This window comes from Asparagus officinalis, chromosome 9 (genome assembly GCF_001876935.1).
Source record: "Asparagus officinalis chromosome 9, Aspof.V1, whole genome shotgun sequence".
Classification (NCBI taxonomy): domain Eukaryota; kingdom Viridiplantae; phylum Streptophyta; class Magnoliopsida; order Asparagales; family Asparagaceae; genus Asparagus; species Asparagus officinalis.
Genome location: NC_033802.1, coordinates 22,024,970 through 22,045,376, shown reverse-complemented (window position 1 = coordinate 22,045,376; position 20,407 = coordinate 22,024,970). Strand labels below are relative to the sequence as shown.

General features: G+C 34.8%; 1 protein-coding gene across 2 annotated transcripts; it reads left to right on the top strand.

Moving 5' to 3' along the window:
* On the top strand, positions 13,007 to 18,130 carry LOC109824023 (small ubiquitin-related modifier 1-like). 2 transcript variants are annotated; one of them, XM_020390530.1, is made up of 4 exons: positions 13,007 to 13,129; positions 13,217 to 13,349; positions 17,579 to 17,728; positions 17,817 to 18,130. In XM_020390530.1, exons 2-4 carry the CDS (start codon positions 13,275 to 13,277, stop codon positions 17,904 to 17,906), a joined length of 315 nt encoding a protein of 104 aa, XP_020246119.1. In that variant the 5' UTR covers positions 13,007 to 13,129; positions 13,217 to 13,274; the 3' UTR covers positions 17,907 to 18,130. The 2 variants fall into 2 exon arrangements, with proteins under 2 accessions (XP_020246119.1, XP_020246118.1); XM_020390529.1 differs by lacking the exon at positions 13,007 to 13,129 and having other exon boundaries at positions 13,137 to 13,349.

Here is a 20,407-nt window from a genome sequence, read left to right as displayed (position 1 = left end):
ACAGTATAGATGTCTCGCGGGGCGAGACAGTATTGACTGTCTCGCAGGGTGAGACAATATAGTCTGTCTCGCAGTGCGAGAGAGTGTTTACTGTCTCGCACGCGAGACAGCTTTGAAATGTTTGCAAGTTGTTGAAATAACCGCCGACACGTGGCTACCAACTGTTCAAGAACGTGGGAAACATTGTGGGCGAGAATCATGTTGATAACTACCAAAATAACGGAGTTTTAAAACGTGGGAAGACAGTTACAAGAAAACTGTCGGACAGTTGAAGTTTTCCGAGACAATGTTTACTGTCTCGGAACCCGAGACAGTCTTTACTGTCTCGGCCCCCACACTGTCTCGGAAGTACTATTTGTCCAAGGGCTATAAATACCCCCCTAAGATCATTTTGAAGGAGAGAGCAGATTGGAGCAGAAAAGGCTTGAGCTTTTGGTGATTTTGAGGAAGAAAGAGAGAATTTTCACCTTTCATAAGCATCACTTGGTGATTCCTAGAGATCTAAGCTCAGACTTGATCTTTGGAAGCGAGCATCTTACATCGATAAGATATTCGCTTTAAATTCTTACTTCGATAAACGAAGGAAGAATCTTTAAACCCCCCCAACAATCTGTGAATCGGTGGTCCACGAGCCAAAGAACTCCCAACATAGGCAAAGTCCCACAAAACAAGAATCGATAAACGATTTTTGTGTTATTTTCTCAAGAGTTGTAATTTTTATTTTGTTGTGTAAAAGAAGTCTTATAAAAAGACTATCTTTTTCGAATTTGTTGTAATCGATCAAAGATATAATGAATTCCACAACGAGATCAACTTTTGACGAAAACAGACGACTTATACGGCAGATACGTATGCGAGGATCTTCATTCGGGAGATTGTTAGATTGCATGGAGTTCCGGAGGCGATTGTATCATATCGGGGCTCAGTCTTCACATCTTATTTTTTTGAGGAGTTTCTAGGATGCTTTTGGCAGTCAGTTATCATTTAGCAGTGTTTTCCACCCCCAGACAGATGGACAGACCGAGAGGGTAAATCAGATCTTAGAGGACATGCTGAGAGCGTACGTTATAGAATTTCAGGGTAGCTGGGAGGATCACATCCCACTGATTGAATTTGCATACAATAACAATTATCAAGCTACCATCGGGATGGCACAGTATGAAGCTTTGTACGGGAGACCTTGCAGATCGCCTATATGTTGGGCAGAGCCAGAGGATAGTCTATTGATTGGTCCAGAGTTAGTTAGACAGACCACAGAGAAGGTGGCATTGATTTGAGAGCGCATTCTTGCAGCGTAGAGTCGACAGAAGAGCTATGCAGATCAGCGAAGACGACCTTTAGAATTCTAGATCAGAGACTTAGTCATGTTGAAAGTATCACCGATGAAGGGCGTTCAGCGATTCGGTAGACGAGGGAAGATTGCCCCGAGATATGTTGGTCCTTTTAGGATCATCGAGCGCATTGGAGTTGTTTCTTATAGATTAGATCTTCCAGCATCGATGTCGAGTGTACACGATGTCTTTCATGTTTCGATGCTTAAGAAGCATCTGCGGGATGATGAGTAGCAGAGAGTGATTGACTCACCAGAGATTGAGATTCGGGATGATTTGACTACCGTAGAAGTATCGGTATGCATACTTGCTAGAAAGAATAAAAAGCTTAGAAATAAAGTCATTCCATTAGTGAAAGTTCAGTAGAACCGGCAAGGAACCGAAGAGATTTCTTGGGAGCCCGAGGAGGATGTTTGTCGCGACTACCCGCACCTGTTTGGATAGGTATGGTGTTAATATGCTTATATGACTTGATAGTTGTCATTATCTATGATTGTTTAGTCACATTTATATTTATCTTTAACACTAGAATGGGGATATTTTTTACCTAATCCTTAATCAATTGAAGTATATGGTATATACATGAGGGATTCCTTGTTTGGATTATTTCGCTCTACGTACCAATTTCGTTTAGTTAAGGATTTATGTAAGAATGTTTGCATTCTAGGTTGTTAACCTTAAATATCATTGTGCTAATATTATGTGATGTGTGCAGAAGGAATTCTTAATATGAATTACACCTTCTTAATGTGTTTTCCCAGTTTTTGAGCTTTGAGATGCGACTGCGGAATTTCGAGGACGAAATCCTCTTAAGGGGGGTGAATGTAAAACCCCGATAATTTATGAATAATAAAATTAATGTGTGATAAATTATGATATATGGATATTTAGCATGATAAATATCATTTAATGGTATATGAGTATAATACCATGTGTTTTGAGTATGAACGAGTTCATACATGAGAGATAGAAGAGTTGAAACATGCACAAATGGACAAACTCATGAGAAACTGAAAAATCCCAGTCCGGTCGACCGTCGCGGTCGACCGTAGCCCGGTCGACCGCCACGGTCGACCGCGATACCTGCAGTTTGTTTTTTCTCCTGTTTTGAGTTGGTTTCGGATTTCTAAACCCATATCCATTTCCCCCTGATATATATATGAGTTTTTCATGATTTTCTCAGTTTTTCTAAGAACCCTAACAGCCACCAAAACCCCCCAAACCCTAGTTTGATTTCTTGGAGAAGATTGAAGGTTTTCAAGTGGATTTTCGGGTGATTCTTGGCTTTTGGAATGGAGATCTTTTTCAACCTTGCTTCTAACACGTTTTCCTGCAACCAAAGGCGAGTATTATCTCTGTTAATCCCCCTCCTAGTTTTCAAAATGTTTTTAAAGAGTTTTAAACATGTTTTGTAGAGCCTAAATGACTAGTTTATGAATAAAGTCAACTTCTTTTGTATTATATGTAAAGAGACTAGGTCTTTCTATACTAAAAAGGTTGAGAACGGTTTTTTACAGAAGTATTTAAGACCTAAAGATGATTTTAAAACGTGGTTACTCTGAAGAAAGAAGTTTGATTCGTTGTTTTGAGCTTTTATGCATATTTTAGGGTTTTGAATACAAATCAAGTGCATAAAATTATGTTTATAATTGTTAAGTTCTTTCCATATGTTCATATCTGCTGTGACATGGTTGCATACAAATTTTATGAAGATTTAGATATGTTTACATTGAGAAAACACGATATGAACACGACATACACACAACCAGCTTGGAAAACTAGAAATAGCGTTCACGGTCGACCGCCACGGTCGACTGCGTGCAGGACAGAGACCTGGGTAGTCTCTGGAGCCCGTCGCGGTCGACCGCCACAGTCGACCGCCAGTCTGCTTTGGCTGTGCATGTTTATTTGGCTTGGTTTTGGTTTGTCGAGCAAATCTCTCGACCTTATGATGATAGACGACCTTATGATGATAGACTATGATGTTAGTAATTGTTTAACACCTGGGATGATGGTGAACTTCAGACGAGAACACGCACACCGAGATTTGTGCACGTATGCTAGATTGTGTTAGATTGACACACTTTTGACATGAGATAAATTAATAAATACATATTGAATAATGTTGTTCTATACGTATCCGGAAATAGGGAGATTAAACCTATTTGCCGCAAAACGATTGAGTAAAAGTATTATAAAAGTATCGTTATTACACGTATCCGGAATAGGGAGATAATAAAACCTATTACCGCAGAGCGATTGAGTAAGAGCATTACAAAAGTATCGCTATAGCACAAGATGATGTACACATAGATATTTGATTAGTTATAAGTTTTACTTCCATGATAGACTACCCGTGAGTAGGGCATTTACTTTGAGATTTTGGCACACCTGTTATGGACGGCAGTTATATTTCGTTTTGTTTTGATTGCCATCCTCTTATATTAGAGCAGGCTACTCAGATGTACTTCAAGATGAGATATTTATTCTTTATGTTGGAGATTGGAGTATGTTTTCCTTGACTATTTGTTTTTTTATTCATGAAGAGCTATATGAATGATTTGATATATGTAAGTACTGACTCTATTTTCTATATATATACTCCTACCCCCTTTCCCTGGGGAGAGGTAGTGATGATCTCGCTAGTGCTTTGACGCTCGTTGTTTTCACTCTTTCAGGCAGCGAGTCCGGCGCACGGAGAGTCGTAGGTTGATGGGACATCTTAGTTGTCCGTTTAGCTATTTATTATATTTTGTAGTTATTGCAGAACTCCACATGTAGTTAATTTTTTTTCAGACTCTAGATTGATATTTTATTTTAGAGTTGAGAACTCTTGTGAGACTTTGTTTATTTGACTCATTGTATTTGAGACTCAGTTCAGACTCAGAGATATCTATTTCATTCCAGTTGGGCTCATTATTAATATCTCTTATGCTTCTTCTGTGTATTTTCGGTGTTGTTCTATTTCTAGTTTTTCCTGTCTATACCTTCATCTATTTATTGTTTCCACTAGAGAGATAACGACTGTGATGGTGAAACATGTCGTAGCATGGTGTTTGGTGCTTGGCAGGTTTGACAATCCATGTTTCATCTAGGACTACAGCCTTGTGTGAACCCTGGGGTGTCACAAAGCATTTGGTAAATTTGAGTTCTTCAAATCAAAACAAAACTTGGCCAAATGACCAAAACGACCACAATGATCACACTTGAACATACTAGCATGCTTATGATAAACTTTGTTAGAGTGAGCATGTGAATGTGTAAGTGTACAAGATGAAGAAGCTACATGATTTGCACAAGGATCATTAGAATTCTTATGTTTGTGTGCATCATAACAAAACTTAGCTAAATGACATTGACGTCCGCAAATAGAACACTTATAAGTTTTGCTATACATGTGTGCATAATGAGTGGATGATTTTGACTTAGTCTTGGCACACATATTCATAAGCTTCTCATGATTATTGATGCATATTTTTAAAATTGAATCTAAAGATGAAATACGTTTATTCACAAGATTCAAATCATCATTAGGCACATATGCATTTTTATTAGAAGTAGAATATAAATAGTTATTTGTAAAAGAAGCAACTTTATTTTTCATGTTCTCTACTTCTAATATGGCATTATCTTTTTCATGAGTTAAACTAGCAACATTTGAGATTAAAGAATCATGAATAGTTAAACTTGAGTTCTCATCATTAGGCACATATGCATTTTTATTAGAAGTAGAATATAAATAGTTATTTGTAAAAGAAGCAACTTTATTTTTTATGTTCTCTACTTCTAATATGGCATTATCTTTTTCATGAGTTAAACTAGCAACATTTGAGATTAAAGAATCATGAATAGTTTCAAACTTAGAAGCTAATAACTCATGATCGGATTTTAATGGAACATGCTTACTTTGTAATTCAATAAAATCTTTGTGCAATTTGTTATAGGCATGCAATATTTTTTTCACTAGCACAAGCAAGTTCATCACTAGATAAATCATTGATGGATTCGAACTCGCAAACCTCACTAGGGTTATCGCCTAGTGGCCGTGTGCATGAAAATGAAGCTCCACATGAACTAGAAGCGGAATCCTCCAAAGCTTAGTGGCCGTGTGCATGAAAATGAAGCTCCACATGAACTAGAAGCGGAATCCTCCAAAGCTTGTCGTATCGCCTCCAAATTACCTTGATGTGCTTCTATAAGTTTTCACAATGTGTAAGCACTATCAAAAGAATCAAGCTTGTTAGAAAAAGATGAATAGAATGCATTATGTAAAAATTCTAACAAGAGCTTGTTCATTGTAAACATTTGATGATCATTTTTATTCCACTTGTATATATGAGCAAGCAAGTTAACAATAAAATCACAAAACTAGATTAGCACAAAAATAAGATAACTTAGATCTGTAACTCAAGGTGATTAGACCTTAAATCAAAGAGCATCAAGCTCTTATACCAATTGTTGGACCCTAGAGGGGGGTGATTAGGGTCTTATGCTAATCTAATCCGATTTTATACCAATTAAAACTAATAACAAGTTATCCTAGCAAGTATGAAATACAACAATATATATAAGCTAGGATAAGCAATATGAACAAAGAGATATATCCTAGCAATGAGATATACTATGAGTATTATTAGATATATGCAAGGATATACAAATTAATACAATGGTGAAATAAACATAAACAAAACAAGAGCGATAGTGTGCAAAAAAATAATGCAAACACACAAAATGATCACGGAGTTTGGACCTTCCGTCCTACGTCTCCGCTCCCTACTCCCGAGGAGAAATCCACTAACACAACCGGGTTTTCTACGCTTACCCGAATAACGTTTACACCTCACACTAGGTTTTCTAGCTAACCGAAAACTTCACAATTACACACTTGCAATTATACTCTACACCCTCTAAGTGTTGGCCTAGTCCGTGTCCTCCTCCTCAAGTGCTCGGATGTGACCTCTCCCTAGGTTCGTCAACCGACGCCACTCCTCTTGGATTCGACCCCGTCTCTCACCAACCACTCCTCTCGGTGTACAAGTGTAATACAATGTGAACCTTACAATTAAGCACAAATATAATAAATATCTGTTCTCTAATATGGATGCGAACATAATGAATCTCACTCTCAATGATACAATCCCATAACCCAAATTATACTATGTATGAAATACTATAAGCTCAATGGTTGTGTGTGAACAAAGAGAAATAAAATCAAACTTAATTAAAGTCTAGCAAATATAAATATGACAATGTAAATGTAAACAAGCTAGATAATTGAGTTGAGAAAACTTCTCTAGAACAAGAGAGATGGAGATGTGAAGTGGAAAGCTCAAACCAAAGATGATCTCCTCTTCTTGTGAACCAATCTTCACAAACTTGAAACTTTTAACCCACACTTAAACAAAAATTAAACTCTTGTAAAAACTTGTTTAAAACATCCCTTAGTGGTAGAAAATAGTTATGGCAAATGAGTATATATAGGGTAGAAAAAACAACCCCAAAAACCCACTAAAAAATAAAAATCAGCAAGTTACCGTTACTGTGCAACGGTAACTTCGGCGGTCGACCGCGAGAAGTAAAACTACAAAAATGCTTTCTGGACTGCTAACGATCGACCGTGGCGGTCGACTACACTGTAGCACGGTCGACCGTGGTGGTCGATCGTACTTTTTCAGATTTTGACAGATGCTAAAATTTTACATATCTAACTTTGTAAAATCAATTAAATATAGTAAATCAACTCCAAAAATCATGAAATTTTGAGGTAAGGTTCTAGATATATAGATGAATATGTTAACGAAAGAATTTCTGAAATATAACTTCCCAATTGAGAGAAATAATTGTTTGAACACAGATATACAGTTTCTAAAAAAAACTACTGAAAACATGTTTATGTAAATTCAATTGAAAATAACAAAATAACTCCAAAATTAGTAAAACTTGGGAAAATGTTTGTATATATGATGATAAACATGTAAACAAGAAATTTTTCAAATATTATTTCCCAATTGTGAAAACGCATCTGTTTTGCAAAAACATGCACGAACATGTGCACGAACATGAGCTTATTAAAAACTTGATTTTGTAAATTCAAATAAACATAAAAAATTAATTTTAAAATTGATAAAACTTTGAAAAACATTTATAAACATGAAATTAAACATGTTAGAAAAATAATTTCTCAAATTAAATTTCTCATTTGTGAAAACTCATGTATTTTGCAAGTGTGTCCAAAATATGAAAATGTGATATACATAAAATTTGATGTTTTGACATAAATAATGTTTTGAAACCCTATGAAATGATTTTATAGACTTAATAAAATATGTATACAATGATTGTTAAGTCCATAAACCAAAACTTATGTATATATATAACTATATATATAAAAACCAAATATGTGTGTGTATATATGATTGAGCTTAAAGTACTAACACACATAATATAAAAGCTAAACTAAATATACCCAAGCTTGATTGATCTTCGATGTAGCTCAACTTGGTATACTTGCGGATGAAGCTAGAACTTGGATCTTCAATTTGAATTGCATATGCTTCACTCCACTATTCCGCCAACCTCCATTGGATTTGATCGTTGAAGCGCAATCCATCCAACCTCCAACATGTTATTTGTCTACAATAAATAGAATTATACAAACATTAGACAAACAACATTAGAAGAAAATTATTTGTTAAACATCATCAAAATAAGAAGGCCAACAATATATATATATATTTATGATATGTATCATTTTGTTCTGAGTTATTTATTATATTCTCAGCTACCACAGTCATAAAATAAACTAAAATCACAATAAAATGAAAAGGAAAAAATTCTCAATAAAATAAAATGAGAAAAGCTCTCCCTACTCGAATTATCTAAGAATCCATCAAAACCATCAAACCCTACTGCATGTTCATAATAAATCATCAAAAAATTAGAAACAATAGGTTAAAATAATGTTCAGACAACATGAACCACCATCAGTGGAGGTCACATCGAGAGTACTAATTTTGATATAGGGTTTTAGCTGCGAAGATCACGACCTAAAACCTAGATTAGATCTAGGGTTTCGACTGTAGAGAGAGAGGGGGAGAGGGAGAGAGAGAGAGAGGTTACTTGCAAGCGATCCAGAGAGGAGCGGTTGGGGGAGAGAAACGAGACTTGAAACGAGAGAGGAGAAGGTAGATGGGTTGGGATTTGATAAATACCAAGAGGTCGGGTGGAATTTGATATCCGTTATGTTGAGCTTTCAAATTCCTCTTTCTTAAATGAATCTATATTATATATTAAAACTCTTACCATTGAATATGCCATTTGGCATTTTTCTATTATTTAATTATTTTCTAAAATAAAAATAAAAACTGATAAAAAAACTACCGACAACCAACTTTTTCTCCCCCCACATAAAATCTCTCAACAAAATGTCTGTTACCCTTCTCCTTACAAATTTCAAATAAACTAATGATATTCATCTCATCTTTTCACAATGTCTGTTGATTCTCATTTTCCTATAATTCACATTTTTCTTTTCACAATGACTGTTACTCTGTCCCATGATTCTCATTTCCCCATAATTCACATGCTCTTTCACCGATCCACTACCTTATAATGGGATAACTGCTCCTCCCCCGCTAATACCACCCCCTAAATAGGCACCTCCTCTACCTTAGCGCAGACAATAATTGTAAAGACGTTATCAAACGCCTTCGCATGGACTTGCTGCTCGCTAGAAACAAATAATGAAGCTTGATCCATTGAAGAAGCTCTGCTTTCTATTGGGGAATTTCAGACTCCCCGCCTACTACAATATGCCTTATATGCGTCCAAGATATTAATCAATCCTGACATACCTGAAGTTGCTGATCTAAAAAATGGTACATGATGAATTATCTCATTCGTTAGTTATTTACAAGTAATTTGATATTATTTCTAATTAATTTAATTTTACTATCATAAGTCTGAAACTTGTAGAAGATTCTTCGTCTCAACGATTTAGTCAGATTCCAACTGAAAAAGCTTATTCCATCGAGGATGATTTTTTGTTATTAACTGAACGGAAGACACTTAATGAAATTCGAGGGGGCACGAGAGGTAATTATTTTGAAGAAGTTACTTTATTGATATTACACTGCTTATTTAAAATGTGGGATTAGTGGCAAACTAGATAACTAATCTGAAGACAATTGATAATTTTCTACCAAATTATTCATAACTTTATTTTCTTACTATTTAATAATACTCAGGTTTGCACATGTGTGACACCAAATTATTCATAACTTTATTTTCTTACTATTTAATAATACTCAGGTTTGCACATGTGTGACATTAGAAACCATAGAGAAAATTCAAACAGATTATAATTGGTTTTACAATGCCCGCAAAAAATATTAAAGGAAGGTAAAGGCTGAAAATGGTAAATTTTGGTGTGAGAAATACAATAAAAACGCAAGATTTGTTATCTCAAGGTATGTGTGGAAGTATGTTCAAGTTATATTTCATCATATGCTTCATGAATGGATGTCTGGATTTTCAACATACACTTTAGATCACAGTTCTTATTGGTTTATTTTAATTTTTGAGTTTCATCAGGTACATGGTTTAGGTTTTAGTCATTGACCATACATGTACTGCATCATTTGTTCTATTTGATTGTGAAGCTAAACAAGTTATTCACAAATCCGCAGTCGAATTGAGGGAACGACTGACAAAAGTAACCATTCTGATTCCTTTCTGTAAAAATTAAAAGTTTTGATTCAATAGCTTTACTTTGCTTCTTTATATTGTTCACAAGGAGGTGATGATGATTCATTTCCTCAAGAGTTAGATGTGTTGGTGAAAAAAAACTTTTGTTCAAGATTCAAGTTTCAGAATTCAATCTCAATCAAAATTGGTCTGTATTTTCGGTCTCTAAAATGACTGATGATGAAAATCTGATAGCAGCTTTCAGAGACAACTTAAATTTGAACCAGGTACATTACATATATCCTTCTTTTATAGAGCTACATATCTATTCATTTCATGTATCAATCTGCATATATAGATGAGGTTGAGCAATATATTAGTAATATTTTTTCCTTCTAAATCATTAGGAGTCGACAGGTCAAGAACCTTTCACTAATGAAGCTGAATCTTCCAAAAAGAAAGATGATATTGATAATGTAAGTCAATACACTTAGTATTATTTTTCTTTTTCATTTCTCATGTTTGTATTTATTTTTTATTTTTTATTTGTGAAATGAAAGGTAAGTATTCATGTCATCCCAAAAGCATTATATGTACAACCTCCACCCAGACTCAACTATGATCAAAACTAATACTTATAGTAACACCTCAAAAGCATTATATGTACAACCTCCACCCAGACTCAACTATGATCAAAACTAATACTTATAGTAACACCTCAACACCTCTCTCCATTAAATAAGGGGACGGACTCAACTATGATCAAAACTAATACTTATAGTAACACCTCAACACCTCTCTCCATTAAATAAGGGGACGACCTGACAAGACAAAACTCTCAAATTCTCTTTTGCTGTATATTTCACAATACTTATTTTTCAAATACTCTTTTGGTATTGTTGCTTCTTTCACCTTTATCATTTTGAATTTCGTTTTACTATTGTTCTCTTGATTCTTCACATTAACAGTGCAAAAATCTTTTCTTTATATCTTATTAGTATGCTAACTAAATAGATAAAATAAATATGCCTTTATTTTCCCAGAATGTGTAGAATATGTTTTTAATTTTAGATTTTTTAAAAGAATGCATTATATACTGTCAGATTCTTATCTAACATATGAGTAGAATGACTTTTGACACTTTGCATCAAAAACTTCCACCACCCTCTCCTTGATTTACAAATTAAAAAAAATAAATACTTAATTGAACCATGCATTTACTTGATCATGAAAAACTTAACCATAGATTAATTGAGAAAGTAGCTAGCTTAATTACTAGAATTCACCGAGAAGATTTCTGATTATAGGTTGTCATAGTAATCTTTTTGAGTAGTATCATAGTAATCCTTCTAAATGTAATACCAAATTCTTTAATGAACTCTTTTTGAGTAGTATCTTTTATTGCTACAACTTTCACCATTATCACTTTGGATTGCCTATTTCTTTTCGCTTTACTATTGATTTCTTGATTGCCTATTTCTTTTCGCTTTACTATTGATTTCTTGATTCTTCACATTAATTGTACAACAATCTTTTCCTGCCACCTCATTAACATGCTTTAATTGTACAACAATCTTTTCCTGCCACCTCATTAACATGCTAACTATTATGTTATACTGAAACACAGTGCTCGCTATCGGTCACTTGTGACAATAAAGTTAAAATTTGTTCCTCGGATAACATTACTCCTTGCAAGAGAAATTTATTGGAATCTGATGTCAAGCACTCAGTTTCAGTAGACTTGATTTGTCCGCAAATGTCTAGCAACAAAAAGCAAAAACAGATCAAAATTGAAAATAGAATTAGAATATTCTACAGAGAGTTCAAGCTCCTTTTTGAAAAATCTCTATCCGAGTCATGATGTTTGAAACTTATATTTAGTATTTTGGTCTAAAACCTTATTTAGTAAACTTTTGTATGCACTACATATTTTTTTGGTGGTTTTGCGTTGAGAAATCTAACTACTTGATATGATTATGATAGATATTTTGTTTATCAGTATATTGATAATTATTGTTTTGATTCATAGATATATATACTTGACATGTATCTCTATGTGCTTTAAATATTTTGTTTGGAACTAAACTTTATGCTGCATACTAATTACTTGGTATAGCAAAATATTATAACATTAATTATATAGACATGAAACATTTTATCTATTTTGTTATGATAATAGGGAAATTATATTTTGATTCTTTTTTACAGTTTAATAGTAAGTCAAACATATATGCAGCTTAGGTTGTATCATTTCTGACTACTTATATATTATTAATGTTTTAATTTGCATTCTTTTGCTACATCAATTTTTGTATATTAAATAAATTCGTGCATCGCACGAGCCTGAAACTAGTTGATAAAAACAGATCAAAATTAAAAAGAGAATTAGAATATTCTACAGAGAGTTCAAGCTCCTTTTTGATAAATCTATATCTGATTCATGATGTCTGAAACTTATATTTAGTATTCTGGTCTAAAACATTATTTAGTAAACTTTTGTATGCACTACATATTTTTTTGGTGGTTTTGCGTTGAGAAACCTAACTACTTGATATGATTATGATAGATATTTTGTTTATCAATATATTGATAATTATTGTCTTGATTCATACATATATATACTTGACAGGTATCTCTAGATGCTTTAAATATTTTGTTTGGAACTAAACTTTATGCTGCATACTAATTACTTGGTATAGCAAAATATTATAACATTAATCATATAGCCATGTGACATTTTATCTATTTTATTATGATAATAGGGAAATTATATTTTGATTCTTTTTTACAGTATAATAGTAAGTCAAACATATATGCAACTTAGGTTGTATCATTTCTGACTACTTATATATTATTAATGTTTTAATTTGCATTCTTTTGCTACATCAATTTTTGTATATTAAATAAATTCGTGCATCGCACGAGCCTGAAACTAGTTGATTTAAAATCTTAGCCCAAATTAGAACCCAAATTAGAGATTTGAATTTCAAATAACCTGAATTTTAGATACATGGCCCAAATCTCCAAACACAGCCATCGTATTTGAGCGTAATTTCCGATGCGAAAAATATCCAAGAAAGTCACGGGCCTCCCATTGATTTTTTTTGGAAAAGGTAAGAGATCTTATTTTAATCGCCGCTGCTTCCGCTTCCCAAGCTTTTCCTCGCTTTCCTCTCATTTTTAAGAGAAACCCTGGCTAGAAACCCTAACTAGAGATCTCGATCGAGAGGAGGAAGAAGAAGAAGAAGGAGAAGCAGGATGTCGGGTGCGAATCAGGAGGAGGATAAGAAACCAGGGGATCAGATCCACATCAATCTCAAGGTCAAGGGGCAGGTATCATCACCATCAAACCCTAATCGAGTTCTGATCTAAAATTTTTAGCGATCTGCTGCTATCTTTAGTTTAGGGGCTAGGTAACGCCGTAATTCAAACCCTACCCCTAATTTTATCCAATCCTACCACAAAATTCTGGCCATCAGAAGGATCGGGCTAGGGTTTTTGGTAGATTAAGCTATAGACCGTTCAATTAAGTAAAACTTTTTTCCTTTTTTGGTAAAATAATTTGTCGAACTGTTGGATTCTTAATTCTATTTTAGTACTTTACATACCAGAATTGTTTGATTTTTTTTTTTTTGCTGATTGTCAAAAAGGTAGGAAAAAAGATGCGGCATAATTTAAAGTAAAAGGATGTTCAAGGAAATCTGAGAAAATGTGCGTGTTTATCGTGCATACCTTTGTAATATTTGAGATCAATTGCTTGTCTCATGGATCGTTGGAAGTGTGCATCCTTAATGCTAGATACTATCCATTTCGGTGATCTTGACTTCAACGCTTAATCTAGCATTTTATACATCTGTGAAAGTAAGGAAGTGCATTGATTTTCTATGTTTATTTATTTTGTCAATTTTAGTTTGATTGTTATTGTTATGTAGTTTTATGTTTGAGATTACCAAATTAGATTGATATTTTATGATTTGAATTATCAATGTGCTTATGCTAAATTCCTGTCTCCGGTTTGGCGATGAGAGCAGTTAGTGTGGAGTTTCGACTAACTCTAGCTAACTCTTGTTAAGCACACAAAATTATTTGTGTTAGGGCGCATGAGCTTAAGTGAGCTATTGGGTGTTTTTAAAATATTTTTGCAAATATCAAGGCTCGAGCAGTTTTGGAAGACATCCTATAGCTATAATTTCACATCTTGGATGAAATTAGCCTTACGCTTGATTAGGCAATTTCCTTTTAAAACACGCACAGCTCCTTTCCTTTCTCTGTTTTTGGCCAAACAGGGCCTAAAATTGTGGATGTATGGGGTCAATCAGGACTCTTATCTGCAGTGTATTCTAGTGTCATTAGCAAAATTGTCATAATATTATCAGATTGCTGAAATCTAAGTGTTTGGTTGGTACGGCTATGTTTCTTTGGTTCTTCGCGAGTTAAAATGGTATTAGTATGTTCTGTTGAGCTTCCTTAGCTATTTTCTCTTCTTGCATCTTTCATCTAATCACAAGTTTAGGTAATTCTTATATTGAATAATTTCAGTTGCATCTTGTTCGCCTATTGCTGCAAATGAAACTTCACCGAAAATTTGTCACATTGTTAGAAGAGCTAAGTTCCATTTTTACTAATGTCAAGTTTCTCATATTTGCATATCTGATATACTTGAGGCTTTGTCTGACTTGAGGTCTTTGTTTATACAATGTATTTGTTTCCATCATGAAGAATTGTTTTAACTCGCAATTGTTTGTCTAATTCAATGTTGTAAAAAGCTGGAAAAAGTGCTCAAAAAGTGGAAGTGACACCTTGCTGTGATCCTAAGAACCAAATGCAGCCGAAAAGCACTTTCATGAAGAAAGCAATGTAAAAGTGGTCCAACCGATCTAAATGCAGCCCATGCGGCCTAAATGCACCTTAAAATAGCCTAAAGCTGCCTAAAAGCCACCCAAAGTGGGCATAAACGGCTGAAGCATTAGTATTAAGCTGTTGGACCGCTTTAAGAGGAAAAAAGCAATATAATGATGATTGTTTTTAATAGGCATGTTTTTCCCTTTGATAATTACATTAAATCATTAGTTTGTGACTATGTGATGTGCGTATTAAACTATATGTTATTTTATCACATTACAATGTGTATATTATCTAACAATATTGTATGATTTAATCTAAGTATTGCTACATTTATTTCATGCTTAGGATCTATATAAATAATCATATATGCATTTGTAGAATACGCATTCTTTGCAAACATTGTAGGTTACCGTTGTTTCAAGTTGCCATTGTTTTCAGATCTTTTTTTTCATTGCTTCAAGTTATTATTGTTTTCAGATAATTTTTCTCTCAATTAACAACAAGATAGTCATGCTTGTTAAGTTGATTTTTTTTTTGCTTCTTTGGATTTGACAATTTTTTAATTTTCTCTTCCCATCACATTTCCTACGTGAAATTGTCTTTATTCTATTTTTCATGGAGTAGTGCTTGTATTACTTTTTGGTACTACTTTTTTTTTGTCTGCCAGTGATTGGAAGAGGTAGGTGGATCCCTTTGTCTTGAAATCATTGATGAGGTAAAGAGGTCCACATTCTCATTCTAATAGTAGTACTAATCGATGGTTTGGATAGAGAAGAGGGTAGGGGACCGGGATGATTGAACTAAACAGTCTAAACCTAAGGGGAGGGAAAGAAGAGGAAATGAGTGTGATGTAACTAATTGTATTTGTTTAGAGTAGAAAATAGGAAGAGAAGGGAGCAATCCATCCAAAATCCAACCTCTCCCCTCCGAATCTGTCCATTTGAGGCCTAAGAAAGTAAGGAAATTTTCTTCTTTTTAACCTTCCCAATCCTTCCCCTCGCTTACTAAAATGAAAACAAACACAATTTTATAATGGTTAGCATTATAGCATCCCCAACTCCTCCCATCCACTCTTAAAAAAAAGCTATCCAACCCCGCCCTAAGGTCTCATCTCCCTGTAGTAAGTAAAACTATAAGGTCTTAGAAAGCACATTAATTGGTGTATAATAGAAATCCACTGGGAAACACAATCCTCTACGTAGGAAAGAGGTTGATTGAAGATGAATATAGCAAGTATATTAGTTGATTATTTGCATGTCCTGAGGATTTTATTGTGGAGAAACGAGAATTATTCTTAGCTTAAAAAATAACAACTTGAAGAGTTCCTTGTAGGATACGGTGTTCTCGGGAATGGACCATGAGAGCTGGACCTAGATGTGTCTGAAAACAGAGTAGAATCTACATACTTCATCCCAAGTGCTTCTGATCTTGGTACTTATGAGATCTTTGTTTGATGTATGTGGTTGCTTTCATATGGGGATCATGAAAATGATGTGATTTTGAGTGTGATTAATTAACAAACTACAGCCGCTTCGCTACCAAGTTTGCCTGTTTCTTGGATAAAAGCTAAGTCTTGGATAAAAGCTAAGTCACATGATCTAAATTGAAGATGTATATTGAGATGCTTGTGTTTCAAAAGAATGTGGTGCACAGTATTAAACTGGCTTTCAAGTCATAAGTTTGTGTGTGCGTGCGCAGGTGTGTTCATTTGTTTCCTTTTTTTTATCATGCTTATCTGATTTAGGACATGATATTATCATTTACTTATATTCTGATGAATCATGATGTGACGAAACAGAGCACCATTTATATTTGCTCAGAATTGTTTGAAACCTTTCAGAAGATTTGTTATCTGGGCTGTAAGCACCTCTTTAATATGTTTACCCTGTGCCTTGTGCTAATTGGTGTACAAACTGCAAAAGCATGGTAGAACCGAGGGAGTGTTGGAAACTCAAATTACTACCAATAACTAGACTGGACATATATAAAATGAATTCTTTTGGCCCATTCTGCTCAATTGTGGCCTCTGTTCGGTTAGTGAGAGCCGTACATTTTTTCTTTCGTCCAGATTTTACATTCACTTTTTTCAAAACCTATGTTCAGTGCTTCCAATAATTACAAATATATGATCCCAGACTGTAACAAAATTCTTCTTGAGCGATTGTTTGTCGTATAATTCTCAAGCTTAGTTTCTGCTGTTATATTATGATGATGACCTCACCAGCGCTCATCTCTTGTTACACTTGCTCGTTTATCTATAGATAGTTGTTTCTGCATCTTTACTTTGTTCAGATTGTCTCTTGATTGCGAAGATCTGTCAAATGCTCGGCTGCTTGTTCTACCATTTTATGCAATTTCATTCAACAGCATGAATATTTCTTACGTTGGAATTACTAGGTAGTAGTATAAAATTCATTGAAGTACCAAGGCATAGTACTATAACTACCAAAGTGATACATCATGCCTTCCATGTTCTTTTGCGAGTTATCAAATTGTCCTTGTTGAAGCTTGGATATACATTTGTGCATCTCGATTTAAGTAAACATCTGCAGAACATGTTATTGATCAATTCTGGCAACTTTCTGCTTTAGTAAAATATGTTTATTATTAGGATAGTTGCTCAATCAACTTTGATGGACAAACCAGTTTGTTTGAGGACATAGTCCATCTGTCTATGTTCGACATTTTATCTCACGCTCAACTTTCTTGTTGAACAGGATGGGAATGAGGTGTTTTTCAGGATCAAGCGCAGCACCCAGTTGAAGAAGCTCATGAATGCATATTGTGACCGGCAGTCTGTGGATATAAATTCCATCGCCTTCCTGTTTGATGGTCGTAGGCTTCGAGGAGAGCAAACCCCTGATGAAGTAAATACAGCCGTATCTCTTGTGATATGATTCTCACTCTTTCTAGCGTTTTTATTTAATTCTAGTTTTGTTGCTTTTATTTTTTCAGCTTGAAATGGAAGAAGGGGACGAAATCGATGCTATGCTGCACCAAACTGGTGGCGGTCTGATAACTGCAGCAAGTGCAGCTTTATTTTAGTCTAAGATGTTGCGGGACTTTGTAGATAACAATGGGGAATGCTAATTAGCTAGAATGTGCTGAAGCATTATGCTTTTACTTGGCTTTTCATGGGGATGGCTCTTCGGGAACCTATTATGTTTTTTCACCCTTGGCTTAGGGAAATTGATGAATTATTATACACTTATTTTGGTTTGTTGGTATTCTGGTTATGTGAAGCCATGAAAGGCTGGATTCAGGTCTTATTCGTGTCGTTTGTCTTTGCTTGTTTTGCATTACAGTGCAGGTGCCAGTTGATCTTCATCAAGTTGCATGGAAGAATGTGATGCCACTTACCATATCGTCTACAAATGCGATTAATGAATACCATTTATCAGTACCTTTCATCAGGTAAAAGACGCTTGGTTTTGCGCAAAAATTGTGAAAAACATAGAGCTATTGTTGGTCTTCACGACATGGAGTCGAAGATTCGTTATGCTGATTGTACCTTGGTTACCTACCTGTGTTCTGAACTGATGCTGTTTGTGCTTTCATGTAGAATCTCTTCTCTAGTTTGTGATAATTGAGTGCGTGTTTTGTGCGGTCTTTGGAGGATTAGGTAACAGTTATAGAGGGTTTTCATATTGAGTGTGCTTCGGAGAGCGTTTTATTTCCCCGTCAAACTAGCTTTTAAGTAGCTTTTTCATGGCTAAGTGATTGGTAAATCATCAGCAAACTAGCTTAGAAGTCCAATTAAAAAAAGTTTAAGTAAGCCAACTTATAAGCTCATATAAATGAGTTAGGTTTAACTAAATAAGTTAGATTTGACAAAGTAAATGATCATACGTTTGTGATTCTTGAAAATATAGTTGCTAGAAACTTCCAGCAATTCCTTTCTTCTGCTGAAAGTGGTGCTGAATTTCTGCAAATTGCACTTTGCGTGCAACAAACTGCAAAAACTAATGCAACTTACCTTGTAACAAACATGAAAGATTTCTTGCACGCAATGGGAACTGAACCTGATTTGACAAGGTTTAGCGATACGAAAGCTATAACTATGGAGTCAAAACTACTACAAGTGAGCAAATAAAAACACACTACCTAGCGACATGCCAGCATATGGTGACACATAAGATAGAAGATTTAAATATTAGTGAGCATGCAGTTAGCTTTAAAGTTCAGGCCTGCAACCAGTTCACTTACCCTGAGCTGCATGCGCTTCTCTACCTACCAATGTTCTAATAATAGAATCGGGCTAAAATCTTATCCTTAGAAAGAAAAATAAAGATAAAATAGAAACAATGAGGTTGGCGGTGTAGCGGAACTTTTTTCTTTAGGTACATTCATAACTCCAAGGTCAAGCAAACAAGATGGGATATTCATTTCTCAAAGCAAGGTAATGCTAAAGGAATTGGTAAAGAAATTCAATTTGTTAGAATTCTAACATGCGCCTACTTCCCGGATGAGTACAAGTACTAACTTGATGCCGGATGAGAGTGGGTGAAGATGTGGACGCAAAAAACTATACGTGATGTCATGGATAGGTATCTTCTTGTATCTGTACCGCTAGTTAGAGACCCGATATCGATGTTTAGTGTGTGTGCATGTGCGACATTTCAAACTTCTCCTAAGCATCCTCATTTAATTGTGCGTTAAAAGGATCATTAAGGTATGTTGATGGAATTTTTAATATTGGTTTATTTTATGCAAAGAGCCACCTCGTTTTCATTCTAATATGGTTTTTGTGATGCCCCACTATACCGGATGTAAGGTAATCGCAAGGAGTACGAGTGAACATGCTAATTCTAGGGAAATTCACTTGTTTCTATGGCTTTAAGAAAAGAGAGGAAGCGTTGCATTTTGTCCACTACGAAGCCAGAATACATTACCGAGCGCTATATATTGTGCCTAGTTTTATGGATGAACAGCAAAGGTTAGTTGACTATGATTTGAATTTTTCAAATATAAAAATCTTTTGTGATAACACTTAGTGCTGATTAATATTTTCCTCAAAAATGTCGTTTTGCATTCCGTAAGAGATCAAGCATATGATGTGCGGCACTCATTTCTACGCGATAAACTAGAGAGCAGATGTATCCCTTAGTGTTTGTGACACAAATCTCAATTAGCGGATATATTTACTGAGCCTCTTGTGAAGTATGATTTTTGTGCACATAAGAAAGCTCGGGCTTTGGGCTATGCAATATATGGAAAAGTTCTATTTGCTGCTCGTTGTTTAGTACAATTTTGTCATGCATTTTTCTTTACCCCCATTTTTGATGGTGACAAAGGGGGAGAAATCTTCCTCATTTGTTGCATATATTCTAGGGTAAGCTCATAAGATAGCTGGGAGCACCCTACTATAAGTAAATATTATTTTGCTCGTTATATAATGGTTGGTGTTGTAATCATGCAAGAAAGGGGAGATTGTTACCCTTATGTTTTGGATGATGTTTGTACACCACCATATCCGGTACAATTGGCTTATTGGAGTGATAATACAGTTAATATACATATCTAGGCATGTTCAGTACCACAAATGG

What these genes read in the sequence shown, in the direction of transcription:
- LOC109824023 (XM_020390530.1), top strand. Translation starts at nt 13,275, where the DNA reads ATGTCGGGTGCGAATCAGGAGGAGGATAAGAAACCAGGGGATCAGATC. An exon ending in ATCTCAAGGTCAAGGGGCAG is followed by an intron (nt 13,350 to 17,578) that starts GTATCATCACCA and finishes CTTGTTGAACAG; the next exon opens with GATGGGAATGAGGTGTTTTT. An exon ending in GAGAGCAAACCCCTGATGAA is followed by an intron (nt 17,729 to 17,816) that starts GTAAATACAGCC and finishes TTATTTTTTCAG; the next exon opens with CTTGAAATGGAAGAAGGGGA.